This window comes from Tachypleus tridentatus, chromosome 13 (assembly GCF_004210375.1).
Source record: "Tachypleus tridentatus isolate NWPU-2018 chromosome 13, ASM421037v1, whole genome shotgun sequence".
Taxonomy (NCBI): Eukaryota; Metazoa; Arthropoda; class Merostomata; order Xiphosura; family Limulidae; genus Tachypleus; species Tachypleus tridentatus.
The window spans coordinates 28,211,359-28,224,012 of record NC_134837.1 but is presented as its reverse complement, the minus strand read 5'-3'; the positions used below and the strand labels follow the sequence as shown (position 1 = coordinate 28,224,012).

Sequence of the window (12,654 nt, the reverse complement as noted above, 5' to 3'; positions counted from 1 at the left end):
TTGAATAAATCAATATGATCTACTTTTCAAAATAGGATTTTGCAGTTGCCCAATGCATTATCATTCCTTTTTTCTTCAAGTGGAATCCTTAACTACTTTCCAGTTCCAAGCTGTATTCTTTCCTTGATCATATATATCCCTTTGTGTTGTGGGAAACAGTGAATGAATGGAAAATTGTTCTGGTTCTGTCATTTTGCTATTGCTTATTGTATCTTATACTGAGGATATTATTGCTTTTCAAATCATTCCAGTCAATTTTGCTGTTGGGTGATTTGATTTCTGTTACTTAGACATCCTTTCAATACTGGATGTCTGGTCACTGAATCAATAGATCAAAGCTTACGTGTTGAGTTCAGGAGTCAGAGTGGTTCTAGATTGCCTCCAGTCTCTTGAACTGTGAAGATGGTGTGATCTTCATCTTACCCCCATGTGGATGTTGGTTTACAGCAGTATGGGTTTTGGATGTAGTTGATTTATTGAGCATGGTCTATTGTACCCTAGCATCAGTATACTGAGGGACACATCTGTTGATTTACCTGCTTTTATACTAGATGGGATTGAGTTCCTTATACATTTCATAGTTAGTATTACTATCCTTCCACAGTTCTATCTCACTTGGTGTGCTCATCTCTTTTTCTGTTCTTATCCTCTACACATTTCATTGATGGGTGAAGAATGTACCTGGTTCAGTGGTGGTGCTGTTCCCCTCATCAGATCTTTTGAACTGACTCTATCATTTCCAGGAGTATCCTTCAGATGCTTTCAGAGGTTACATTTGTCATTCTCTTGCACTCATCCTGCTTCCTGTTCACTATGGGAGTTTACCTAATTTTATGAGTGAGGATAAGAACGATATAGGAAGTTATAATTTTCCTCCTCTCAAAATGTACTTTCTGTAGGTACTTTCCTCTTCTAACACTTCCCATCATTCTTCCCTATTTTCTTATGGTGGTTACATCTGCATCTCAGAATGGCTGGTATGGGTATTAACATTTTTATTGATAAGCAGAGAACAACGTTTTGACCTTCCTAGGTCATCTTCAGGGATATTAATACTTTTATTGATAAACAGAGAACAATGTTTTGGCCTTCCTAGGTTGAAACATTGTTTTCTGCTTATCAGTAAAGTGTTAATACCCATACCAGCCATTCTGAGACACATTTTTATTTCAAGTGGTTACATCTGCCAAACTTTGAAGTGACAGTTTGAATAGAGTCATGTAGGGAGAGTCACAGGTGTCACGTATGCCATGTCGCTATTGGTAGAGAAGTGAAGCATGAGGATTTACGTGAGAGATATGTTAGAATCATTTTATTCCAACAGAGGGAAGCAGAAGGCTTGTGGCAAGCATGAAGACAAAAATTGCATTTAAAAAGCATCAGTGGAGAATAATAGCTTATCTTGTTAGAGTAGGTAAGTAACTGTTAGAAATGTATTTTCAGTATAGGAAAATAATAACTTGTGTTTTTACTCTTAGTCAGAGGCATGTCCTGAGTACAAATACTTTATTAACACACCTGATTGTTTATGTTGATATCACTGATAAAAGATTTGGATATTTATTCAGAATAGTTCAGAAGCTGTGGTGAAAATGAGGTGGAATTATACATAAATTAGTAAAATAATCCTCTTTCTCTTTATACTAAAAATGATGTGATAGCAGATGTCAGAGGGAGTAAATGACATTGTTTGAAAGACAGTATGTGACAGGAGGACATGGCATGTGTATTGGACCTTCTTGTTTATAAACTGTAAATGTAGATTATTTTCACAACATTAATAATATAAGTTTGCAAGCTGCTTGAAAACTTAGAAGCTCAAATAGCAGTAGAAAAATTATCCAATAAAGTATTGACATAAATTGATAATAAAGTAGTTTAATTAAATTTTGAATGTAGAAAAATGTTGACATGCTTATTTCTATCCAGAGGGTTTATTTCAATCACGAAGTGTAATTGTTGGTTGTTTTCATTGTTGTGGACTGAAATCTCAAATGGTTTTATCTAAAATTTCTTATTGTAGATGAGCTAACAATGCTGTTTCATAATTGTTGCATGTTCGAATCCCCATCACATCAAACATGCTTGCCATTTCAGCCATGGGGGCAATATAATGTGGTGGTCAATCCCACTATTCATTGCTAAAAGAGTAGCCCAAGAGTTGGCAGTGGGTGGTGATGGCTAGCTGCCTTCCCTCTGGTCTTACACTGCAAAATTAGGGACAGCTAGCACAGATAGCTCTCAAGTAACTTTGAGCAAAATTCTTACCAAACCAAATCAGTCATAATTGTCATTAGAAGTATTTTTACATGCAATAGATAATTGTTTTATCAATTGTTGAGTAAAAATAGTTTAGTATTTCTTAAGCTAATCATTGTTTTGCTCAGTGTATAAATACTTGTAGTTTATAGCCATGGAAAATGAAGTTAGGAATGAACATATTGTTTTATAATTATGCTCAGAATATGTAATTTTTAAGGACAGTTTTTGATAAATAAGAGTATAAAAACACCAGACTTGTATATTGAAATAATGTGATGCTGAGTTGAACAAATAGAAAACGTTAAATTAGAAACTATTTCATTATCAAATTGTCTTAACTTTCTGTTATTATTGATCATAAATATATTTTTTTAGTATCATTATTCCTTCTTATACTTGTGTTTTAAAGATTTTTTATCTATACTTTGATCTATTTTTTTGAAACTTAAAGAAATTGTGAACTACTCTAATTATAAGAAAATATAACTTTACACATTAAATGTATTTCTGCATTGTTCATGATATAACTGATTGATATATTATATTTGTATTGATTTCATGGTATTATAATTTATTTCAGATGAGACTGATTTATTATGTTTTATATATTATGCATTACTATTTTAAATAACTGGGAATTTTAACATTTATTTTAGAAGTTAATTGAATGTTGATATGTATCAGATTTATGATATTTGCCAGCAATATTGATACACACAGTTTTATTTCTTAAATATATTTGAATACACAAATAACAATACAATTTATAATAATGGTTATTACAAATAGTAATTATGAATAATGGTTAATATACCAGAATTTTACAAACAACAACTAGTCTTCTATTTGGTCTGGAACTGAATTTTTTATTGACGTTTTGCAGAGAGTGAATTAATTCTATGTTAATACACAGATACACTTTTCTTGATTGAAAAACTAGCTAGTTCTAGTCTTGTTTGGTAGTTTATAAGCTAACTTTTCACTGAAGAAGATATCTAATGTCCTCATAGAAATACTAACATATGTTGTTAATTCTGTGAAGTTGAAAGGTTTATCCTTTTCTTTCATGTGTTACGTGTTATAATTTATCCTGGACAAGACTCTGATTTATTAAGTTGCATATTACAATTAGAAATAGCATGAAATTTTGATTTTAATTCAGAAGTTAATTGAATTTTGATATGTATCCAATTTATGATATTTGCCAACAAGATTGACACACACAGTTTTCCTTTTTAACACAAACATATTTTAATATACAAACACTAATACAATTTGTAGTAATGATTATTACAAATAATGATTTTTGTACAAAAGTTGTACAAACTTTCAAACAGTACTGAGTCCTATTTCTGAATATTTTATCGACAGTTCACAATGAGCACATTTGTTTTGAGTTGATGTCAGTTCAGTTTACTTAACAGATATCTCTGTTTTGTATGTTTCTCTGACAAAAATGTGTAATGTCTTTGAAACAATACTAATGTCTTAAGTTAATTCACTGGAGTTGCACAGTGTAATGCTCGAAATTTATAAACATCCCAAGTCAAATATCTATAGCTTTCTGATTAAGAAATGTTTAATACAGTTATATCTCCTGAGGTTTTTCCTTTACTAACTGTAGCAAACCAACAATGTCAAACTGATTTTGGCACGTTGAGTTATAAACTTTTAGAGTGAGGTTTTCAAAAGTTCAGTTGGCAACAATATTGTGGGATATACTAGTGCTTTCATAAAATATATTGTTGATTCTTACACTTGAGAATCTTCTACAAATTTAAAGAACAGATAGTACTCTTGCAATACATATTTAATGGTATAAGTCACATGCATTTCCAAATATCTATTAAACTGAAACAAATGTAAATATTAAAATAAATATATAACAGTAAATTCATTAAAGATAGTATTACATTTATTGTGATATTTACAACTTTAGATTATGTATTAACTGAATATATCTTTATCAAGATGTTGTTTAAGGTTTGAGATTTTGTAACATTGGATAACATAAGAGATGCTGTTTTTTTTAACAAATTATACATTCATGACATGAAAATAGAACTAATGTATCACCATGTTTTAGTAAACTTTTATTTTATCTTTTGTTCCATGTGCACAATGAAAGTTAACCCTTTTTAAAGGTTCCACAGTTTATCTTGGATCACTGTCATGTTAGTGGCCAGCCTTGTCGGATAATATGTACCCAGCCTCGTCGTCTGGCTGCCTTGTCTGTTGCTGAACGTGTAGCTGCTGAGAGGGGAGAAAAAATCGGGCAAACTGTTGGCTATCAGATTCAGTTAGAAAGCAGGTTTGTATTTGTATCATTTCAGTTCATTATATGTATATGTACTTTTATGATAAGGAAGTTGATTTGCCAATAATTTTTAACATGTTGTTTTCATAAGATCATTTTAAGTAAAAAAAAAAAAAAAAATAGCTGTATTGCTATTTATCTCCAACTTTACTTTGGAAATTCTATACATGATGTGGTTTCAATTTATTTTTTATTGACAATGTTTTTATGCTGTGTTTAAGTCCTGCTTTTTTTAATAGTAATTTTTGAAATACTTATTTGGTGTATTTCATAGCTTTTATTCTTGTTGATATTTAGAAAGATAATATTTTTTTGCTGTTAATGTGATCACACACAAAACACTGAGGTTGAGTACATTATATAGATTGTAGTTTCCTTTGCAAGAAAGTCCATTATTAAGGCTCTTATGTCCAAAGTACACCACTCATCCTTGCTAATTTTCCAGAAGCCATTTAATGTATGAGGATGATTGTTTTTCAGCTCTCTTTTACCATTCAACCACAACTTCATATTAACTGTAGTTTATCATGGACTTGCTGATTTTGCATATTCAGAATAATTTTAATATTACTTCATCAACTATCTGTATATATTTATTTGTTTGTGTGATATCTGTTACAGTTACATATGGTAAATATAGGAATTTGTAGTCTGGAAATTGAGATATTTGTGTGTTTTGTATGTTGCATTGTAATTTAACTGATGTTATTGGTTAGCGTGTTAAGTGGATTTATTTTATCAGTTTAAAGTTATTATTATTTTGAATCTCTGTTATAGTAATTGTTTTGTTAGATTAGTACGTGGATTAAGAACTAACCCATATGATGTCTTAGCTTTCTAACCTTCGGATATTATTAGGATTATGATCAAAGGTATTGCTAAGAGTTGTGATAGTTAATTGGTGAAACAGTACATTCTAATAATTATAACTAACAAAGAAGGAAAATAACATTAAGTGTAATAAATTAGCTATGTTCATTACTGGTTTGATTTTGTGTTCATATTCATGTGGTAGTTTACTTTGATAAGAAGTTTGCTAAAAGAAAAGCAAAACACATTGCTTAACTTGCACTTGGTACAATTTTACTTTAGTCTTTTTTTATTCAAACCTGTTGTATTTTCTTTTCTTAAAAATTTTTTAGGTTATATTTAATGTGTTGACTTTCTGGACAAGTTTTAGAGAAGAGCCCACTAGGATGACATCTGGGATCATGGGATTGTTTTATGAAGAGAGAATAAAATATCTAAATGTGTTTTTTTCCATAGAATGGAATGGTCAAAGGGGATTAAGGGGATTTGATTGAGGTGTTTAAGATTATTAAGGGCATTGGCAATACAGAGCCATCAAACGTTTTTTTGTGTTTAGAAGTGAAAAAACATAGGGCATGGAGTCGTAAGTTCAGATTTTGGCAGCATAGAAATTGTCTTCAGGTTAAACTCTATTACTTTAAAAACAGGGTGGTTGGATTTTGGGATGAGCTGTCTTTAAGAGTTGTGGAAACAGAAAATTTAATTGTGTTCAAGAAAATATTGGATGAATACATGATTAATAAGAGGTGGTAATAGTTGGGAGCTGGAAGGGACATCCATGGTGGACTAAGCTTCTCTTTGTCCCTTTAAAATGTTAAGAAAATTATGTTTATTAGAATTTGGTGTGCAGATTTATAACTAATTGTATATGCATGTACTGGTAGTTCTCTGAATAAAATAAGATTCATTGTTTATCCCATAATGATGTATTTTTGAACTTTTAATATTTATTCATACATGTCTACTTTCTTTTCAATTGATATGGTTTTGTAATATTTTGACAGGGTTTCTCCCAAAACACTCTTGACATTTTGTACAAATGGTGTTTTGTTAAGAACTTTAATGGGAGGAGATGCTGCTATGGCAACAGTGACTCATGTGATCATTGTGAGTAAACAATAAATATTGGTGTAGTAGAAGAATGTAGATATAACAAATTAAGTAGATGAAGTAAATGCAACAAGGATAACACTAAAAACAATAGTTTTTAAATTTTAATTCTGTACATTTATGTATTCTATCTAATCTAAAAAAATTCTAATTTTTACATTTTAGATACTTTTGTAGTAGCAAAAAATATAGAATAAATTTAGTATTCTTGTTTTTTTGCTTTAAGCTTTCAACAAAAACTTAATTATACTTTCTTGTAACGATGGTAGTAGTACTTAAAATTATTATTTATATGAAATATGCATTTAAGATCACAAAATAATAATGTGCTCAAAGCATGTAGTATCCTATAACAAATGTAATTTAACTGGGTTTCAAGTTAAGGCATAAGTGACTTAAAATAATTCACTTACTTGACCAATGTGAACTTGCCAATAGTAACAATGAACATGTGTACCAACCAAGTCAAACACTATATTCATGACAAGTTAACATTATACAGAGGTTAACAAATAGAAATTTTGTTTTTCTGTTGGTTACAAAAAATCCGAGATCAAATGTTAGAGAGAACTGTTGACGTTTTGTGAAAATCAAGGTACGATGGGAAAACTTGGCGAGTTCAACTTTTTGGTATATATTTTCATAAACTAAGATGATTAGAAGTTATAAGATTAAACTATGTCTAAGTAATATCTGTATTACAACTGTGTAAACCCAGGACATCATATAGGGGTAAAAGGAAAATGAAAAATAGACTCGTGTAGACGAGAAACTATTGAAGGTAAGGAAAACAAAAGGAACAGAGAAGGATATGAATTATGAACTTAGAGATACTAGTTATAGGTGATTCCTTGACACAGCATGTGGATAAAATAGTTTGTGGGTTAAATAGGTAGAAAGGGCATAGGTCGAAGACATACTTGGCAAAGCAAGAGATATATGAAAGTGACTGGCAACGATGCAGTTTTTGTTGTGCATGTAGAGGCAAACAATATAGGGAAGAGTAAGTCAGAAGTAAGTAAGGTCATAAATCAATTGTGTCAGGGATACTGTCAAGAATTAATTGTGGAGATGAACTTTTAAGTAGGTCACTAGCATTAAACGACAAGGATAAATTAAATGAGACAAATCTGAGATGTAGAGGAAAGTTTAACATAGTCATGAGAATAGGGTTAATTGTTACTATTACTATAATGACAGAAATGTAAGAAATAAAATAGAGAACTGGTAAGAATTAAAGATTTTGAGATAATGGGAATAACTGAAACATAGTTAAAAGTACGTGATTTTAATGACATAATTTTCTATTAAATACAAGGTTATAGGTTATTTAACAGGGTTATAGTAGTAAAGAGAAGGGGAGAGTGGTTCTATATGTAAAGTGTGAATTATGTTCTGTTGAAGTTCAGAATATTAAGGATAACAACAAGGGGACTGAATCCATTTGGGTTTCTGTTAGTGGATATCAAAGGAAAAAAACTCTTAGTAGGAATTTTGTTACAGGCCAGCAGATGAAACTGAGGAAATTAATGAGAAAATTTACAGTGAGATTAAAATTTCAGCTGTTAATGAAGTCATACTTATGGGTGATTTTAATTTTAGACATTGATTAGGAAATGCTGGAGTCAAACAATGATGGAGAAAGGTTTCTGGAAACTGTTTAATATAGATTCCTTCACCTATTGGTCTTTTTGATTTATGTTGATGTATGATGAGTGGATGGTCAATAAATGAAATTTGCTGATGATATCAAGGTCTTGGGTGTTGCTGTCTATGAAGAGGATGCTACTGCTTTATGAAAGGATAATTTATTGAGTTGCACAAATAAATAGCAGATAGGTTTTAATTATAATAAATGCAAGATAATGAATACGGGTTATCGCAATTTTAAAAAGTGTAGTTTGGATAGGAATAACTTTAACAGTGTGATGGAAAAAAGGGATCTTTGTGTAATAGTTGATTAGTCTAAAGCCATCCAAGCAGTGTGATGTTGCTAGTGATAGGACAAATAGAATTTTAGGTTGTATTTATGGAATTATTGAATATAAATCTAAAGAGGTTATAATTTTATTGTGTAGGTTGCTGGTTAGTCTGGATTTGGAGTATTGTGTTCAATCTTGGGCTTCTTACCTTATGAAATACGTTGAATTATTGAAAAGGGTTTGGAGGAGGGTGATTAAAATGGTACCTGGGATAGAGGGGTTGTCATATAAGGAGAGAATGAGATTCTTAAAATTGTTTTCTCTTTAAAAATAAGAATTACAGGGGATCTGATCAAAGTGTTTGAGATTGTAAAAGAACTGTTGTTGTTGCTGCAAATGAGTGAAGGTTGAGACTTATTTAAACATTTCCTTTTGAAATGAAGAAGTTAAAACTTACAAAATAATGCTATTTGATTTATTCACTACATTTTTATTGATAAATGTTGATAATGAAGTAATTTGATTAAATTTCAAATGTAACTTTAAAAAGTCATGACAAGCTCACTTTGACCTACGTGTGCTCAGGAGATTAAGTCAAAGTGTTTTGATTTGATAAATTTATATTTTTAGTTATATTTCATAGTTTATGGAAATAGTGACTTGTAGCAATTATTTGTAAACTGTACTTAAGTTTATTTTTCTAATTTTGATCAGATGATTAATGAAATTTTCTAACTGATCAATTGTTGGACTTATTATCTGATAATGGTTACAGTCAACTAGTCAATTATTCTAACTTGTTATTAATCTTCCTGATTACACCTTTAATTTTGTGCTACCCTGCACTTAGTATAATACATACAACAGTTTAGGGTTATTGTTTTTAATCTTAGTGTTGCACAGTAAAATGGATTGTATACACAACATACTACAAAAACCTTTAACAAACTAAAATTATTATTGATTCTGTTTATTACCATTCCTTTTATTTTTCTCTCTACATTTTCACAAGACTTCTCTACTGAAACTAAATAAACTAATTCTGTGTTAGATATAATTATTGTTTGGTTTCACGTAATACAAGATCATTGTCACAATGTATGTGAAAGATAACATGTATAATTTGATGAAGACAAATTAACAAGAATCCTTGCAATCATTTTTCAGGATGAAATTCATGAACGTGATCGCTTCAGTGACTTCCTCATGATTATTGTAAGAGATTTACTGTTAAAGTTCAGGAACTTGAAGCTTGTGTTGATGTCAGCTACTCTAGACACTCAGTTGTTTGTTAAATATTTTGGTGGATGTCCTGTTGTGGATGGTAGGATTTTTATATTAGTATTTTGTTTCAACTGTGTATTTGATGTGATGAGGTTGTTCGAATAATAATGGCAGATATTAAATTTTAATTTTAATAAGAAATAAAAAAAATTCAAAAGCAACTTTATTAATCAAAATAGGAACCTAGTGAATCTACACAGTTCTGCCACTGAGAAACAATATTATTTGTGTCATGGTGATAAAACTCTGAAGTCCTAGAACTCAAAAATTCTTTAAAGCCATTTCATGCTGTTTCTCTTTTATCATACCATTTGTCTTGTAAAAATTTGTTCAAATGCTTGAAAAAGTGGTAGTTGGTGGGTAACGGGTCTGGGGATTAAGGAGGATGAGGCAATATTTTGTAGCCCAATTCATTGAGCTTCTGGGTCGTCATTTGAGCAACATGTAGTTTAGAATTATCATGAAGCAAGATTGGTCCTCTTTGATTGACTAATGATGTCATTTTTCATGCAACTTTCTGTGCATTTCTTTCAATTCTTGAAAGTAAACCTCAACAGTGATATTTTGGTCCTTGTTGAACAAGCTGTAATGTATAATACCAGCCACAGACCCTACGCACTGATCCTAATCTTCTGTTGGTGCAAGTTTATCTTCCCCTCAATGTGGATTCCTGTACATGGTGAGGGGACATCCCAGAGAAGTTTCTGTTTTTTCAGTTTACCTCCTCTGGGATCTAAACATCCACCCACTTGTTTGCTGTGCATGGCAACCTGTGAAGGAGAGGAGAGGATCCTTGTGGTTGAGGGGTCCAGCCATAACACACTACTTTTGCATTGAATTCCTTTAGGTGGGTGGCCTTGGAGTAACCCCCCAGGATCAGTTGGCTGGTCAACTTGGGGTAGGGCCAACCAGATACAAGTGTACACTCAACACACCCTTCAAGGCTGTAGCTATCCTTGTTTCCTTGGGTCGTACCATCACTTTGTTCTCTGTATCTGTCTCCTGGAGAGACCTATAATCAGTCAGACCTTGATGCTCTCGTTGAACAGTTGCAACATCCCTTTTTAATCCTGAGGGACTTTAATGGACATATTCCCCTCTGGGGGATATTTCTCTCCAATACTGGTGTTTATACTTATTTTCATGCACCTAGTTAGTCTTTTACTGCTGTTGATCTTTTAATCTGCTCCCCTTTTTATGGAGGGTTGACAGTAACCCTTGGAGCAGTGGTTATTTTCCTGTCATGTTAAGAGAGACTAGCCATGATCAATGCCACCTGACCTGTGTGCCTCAGTGGAAGCTGGACCAAGTCAACTGGCCCTCTTTCACTGCTCTTTTGGAACTTGATCCTGCTGTTGTCTGTAAGCCATTGATAGATGACTGCATGGCAGCATTGACTAACTGTATTATCCAGGCAGCTACTTAACATGCTTTATACGGTATCCTCACTTGTAGTAGAATTCTGTTTACCACATGGCACAGAAGGCTCAAAAACAGGCCTGGGATACCTTTCATAGGTGTCCCACATGTTTGAACCTCATTACTTTTCAGTGAGCCTGGGCACATGCTTGGCAGGTAAGATGTCAAAGCCTGAAGGAATCTTGGATTAAATACACAACCAACATCTCTTCTACCATCAGTTCCAAAATTATATGGAACAAAATTTGAAAGGTCAGTGAACAGTATAATTCTTTCAGTGATGTCGAGAAAACCCACTTGTAGAGAAATATATATGTAAAAACGGCTCGTTTGGGTTGAGAATTTTTTTTTTTAAATTATAAAAGCAGATAAAGGAAACACTATTGTTGTAATGAATACGAATGAATACATCCAAAAAATGAACAACATCCTATCAGACACTAACAAATTTAAACCAATACACACAAGTCTAACAAAGACGCACGAAATGCAACTAAACAAAATACTACTAAAAATGAAAAAAGCCAACACAATTTCACAAACACTTTATTCCTACCTACGTAAAACCGACTCACGCACACCACAAATATACGGCATTCCCAAACCTCACAAACCAGATTGTCCATTACGACCAATAATGTTTACATATGAATCATTTAATTAAAATCTTGGTAAATACATAGCATGGGCATTCTCCAAATATGTAACATCAGCCAACTCATTCATCAAAGACTCTTTTAATTTCAAGTCTAATCTTAATCAACTTCATCATAAAGTCTTAATGGCCAGTTTTGATGTTATATCTCTCTTTACAGAAGTTCCAACCGCTGAAGCCTGCAAGATAGCCTTAGAACTCTATATCCGAGACCCTAACCCATCTATAGACATTCCCAGCAACCAATTAGCAACCCTCATAGAATTCACCACGATGAAGACAAACTTCATGTTCAAGAACCACAACTATATACAAACAAATGGCCTAAGCATGGGCAACCTAGTATCACCAGTTCTAGCCAATAGTTTTGACACAAGTTGAAACACAAGCAATTAACACAGCATTACATCCACCACTATACTGGTACAGATATGTAGATGACACGATTGCTGGATTCACATCTACAGAACACACACTTAGTTTTTTTAATCACATTAACGCTATACATCCCAACATCAACTTCACATGTGAACAAGAAGGAAGCAATCAAATATCATTTCTTAACCTCAAAATTACAAGAACCAATACACAATTTAAAACAGAAATCCACCAAAAAATCACCCATACTGGACTATACATTCCTTGGGACTCAGCACATGAAACAAAACAAAAACTCAACATACTAAGAAACCAAATAAACACAGCCATGAAACTATGCTCACCAGATAAAATTAACAATGAATTAGACAAAATAAAACAATATTTCATCAACATCAATAAGTTTCCTCCACAAACTGTAGAAAACATTATACGCACACACCTAGACAGAAAGCAAAATCAAGCAACAAAAGTAAATATATCTCACGAATCAAAAA

General features: G+C 32.1%; 1 protein-coding gene across 1 annotated transcript in view; it reads left to right on the top strand.

Moving 5' to 3' along the window:
• LOC143236091 (3'-5' RNA helicase YTHDC2-like) overlaps window positions 1-12,654 on the top strand; it is an 83,479-nt gene that overhangs the window by 37,838 nt on the left and 32,987 nt on the right. The window contains 3 exon segments of the mRNA XM_076474358.1: window positions 4,407-4,573; window positions 6,394-6,496; window positions 9,589-9,797. Of these exon segments, the coding sequence (XP_076330473.1) occupies window positions 4,407-4,573; window positions 6,394-6,496; window positions 9,589-9,797 (479 nt within the window).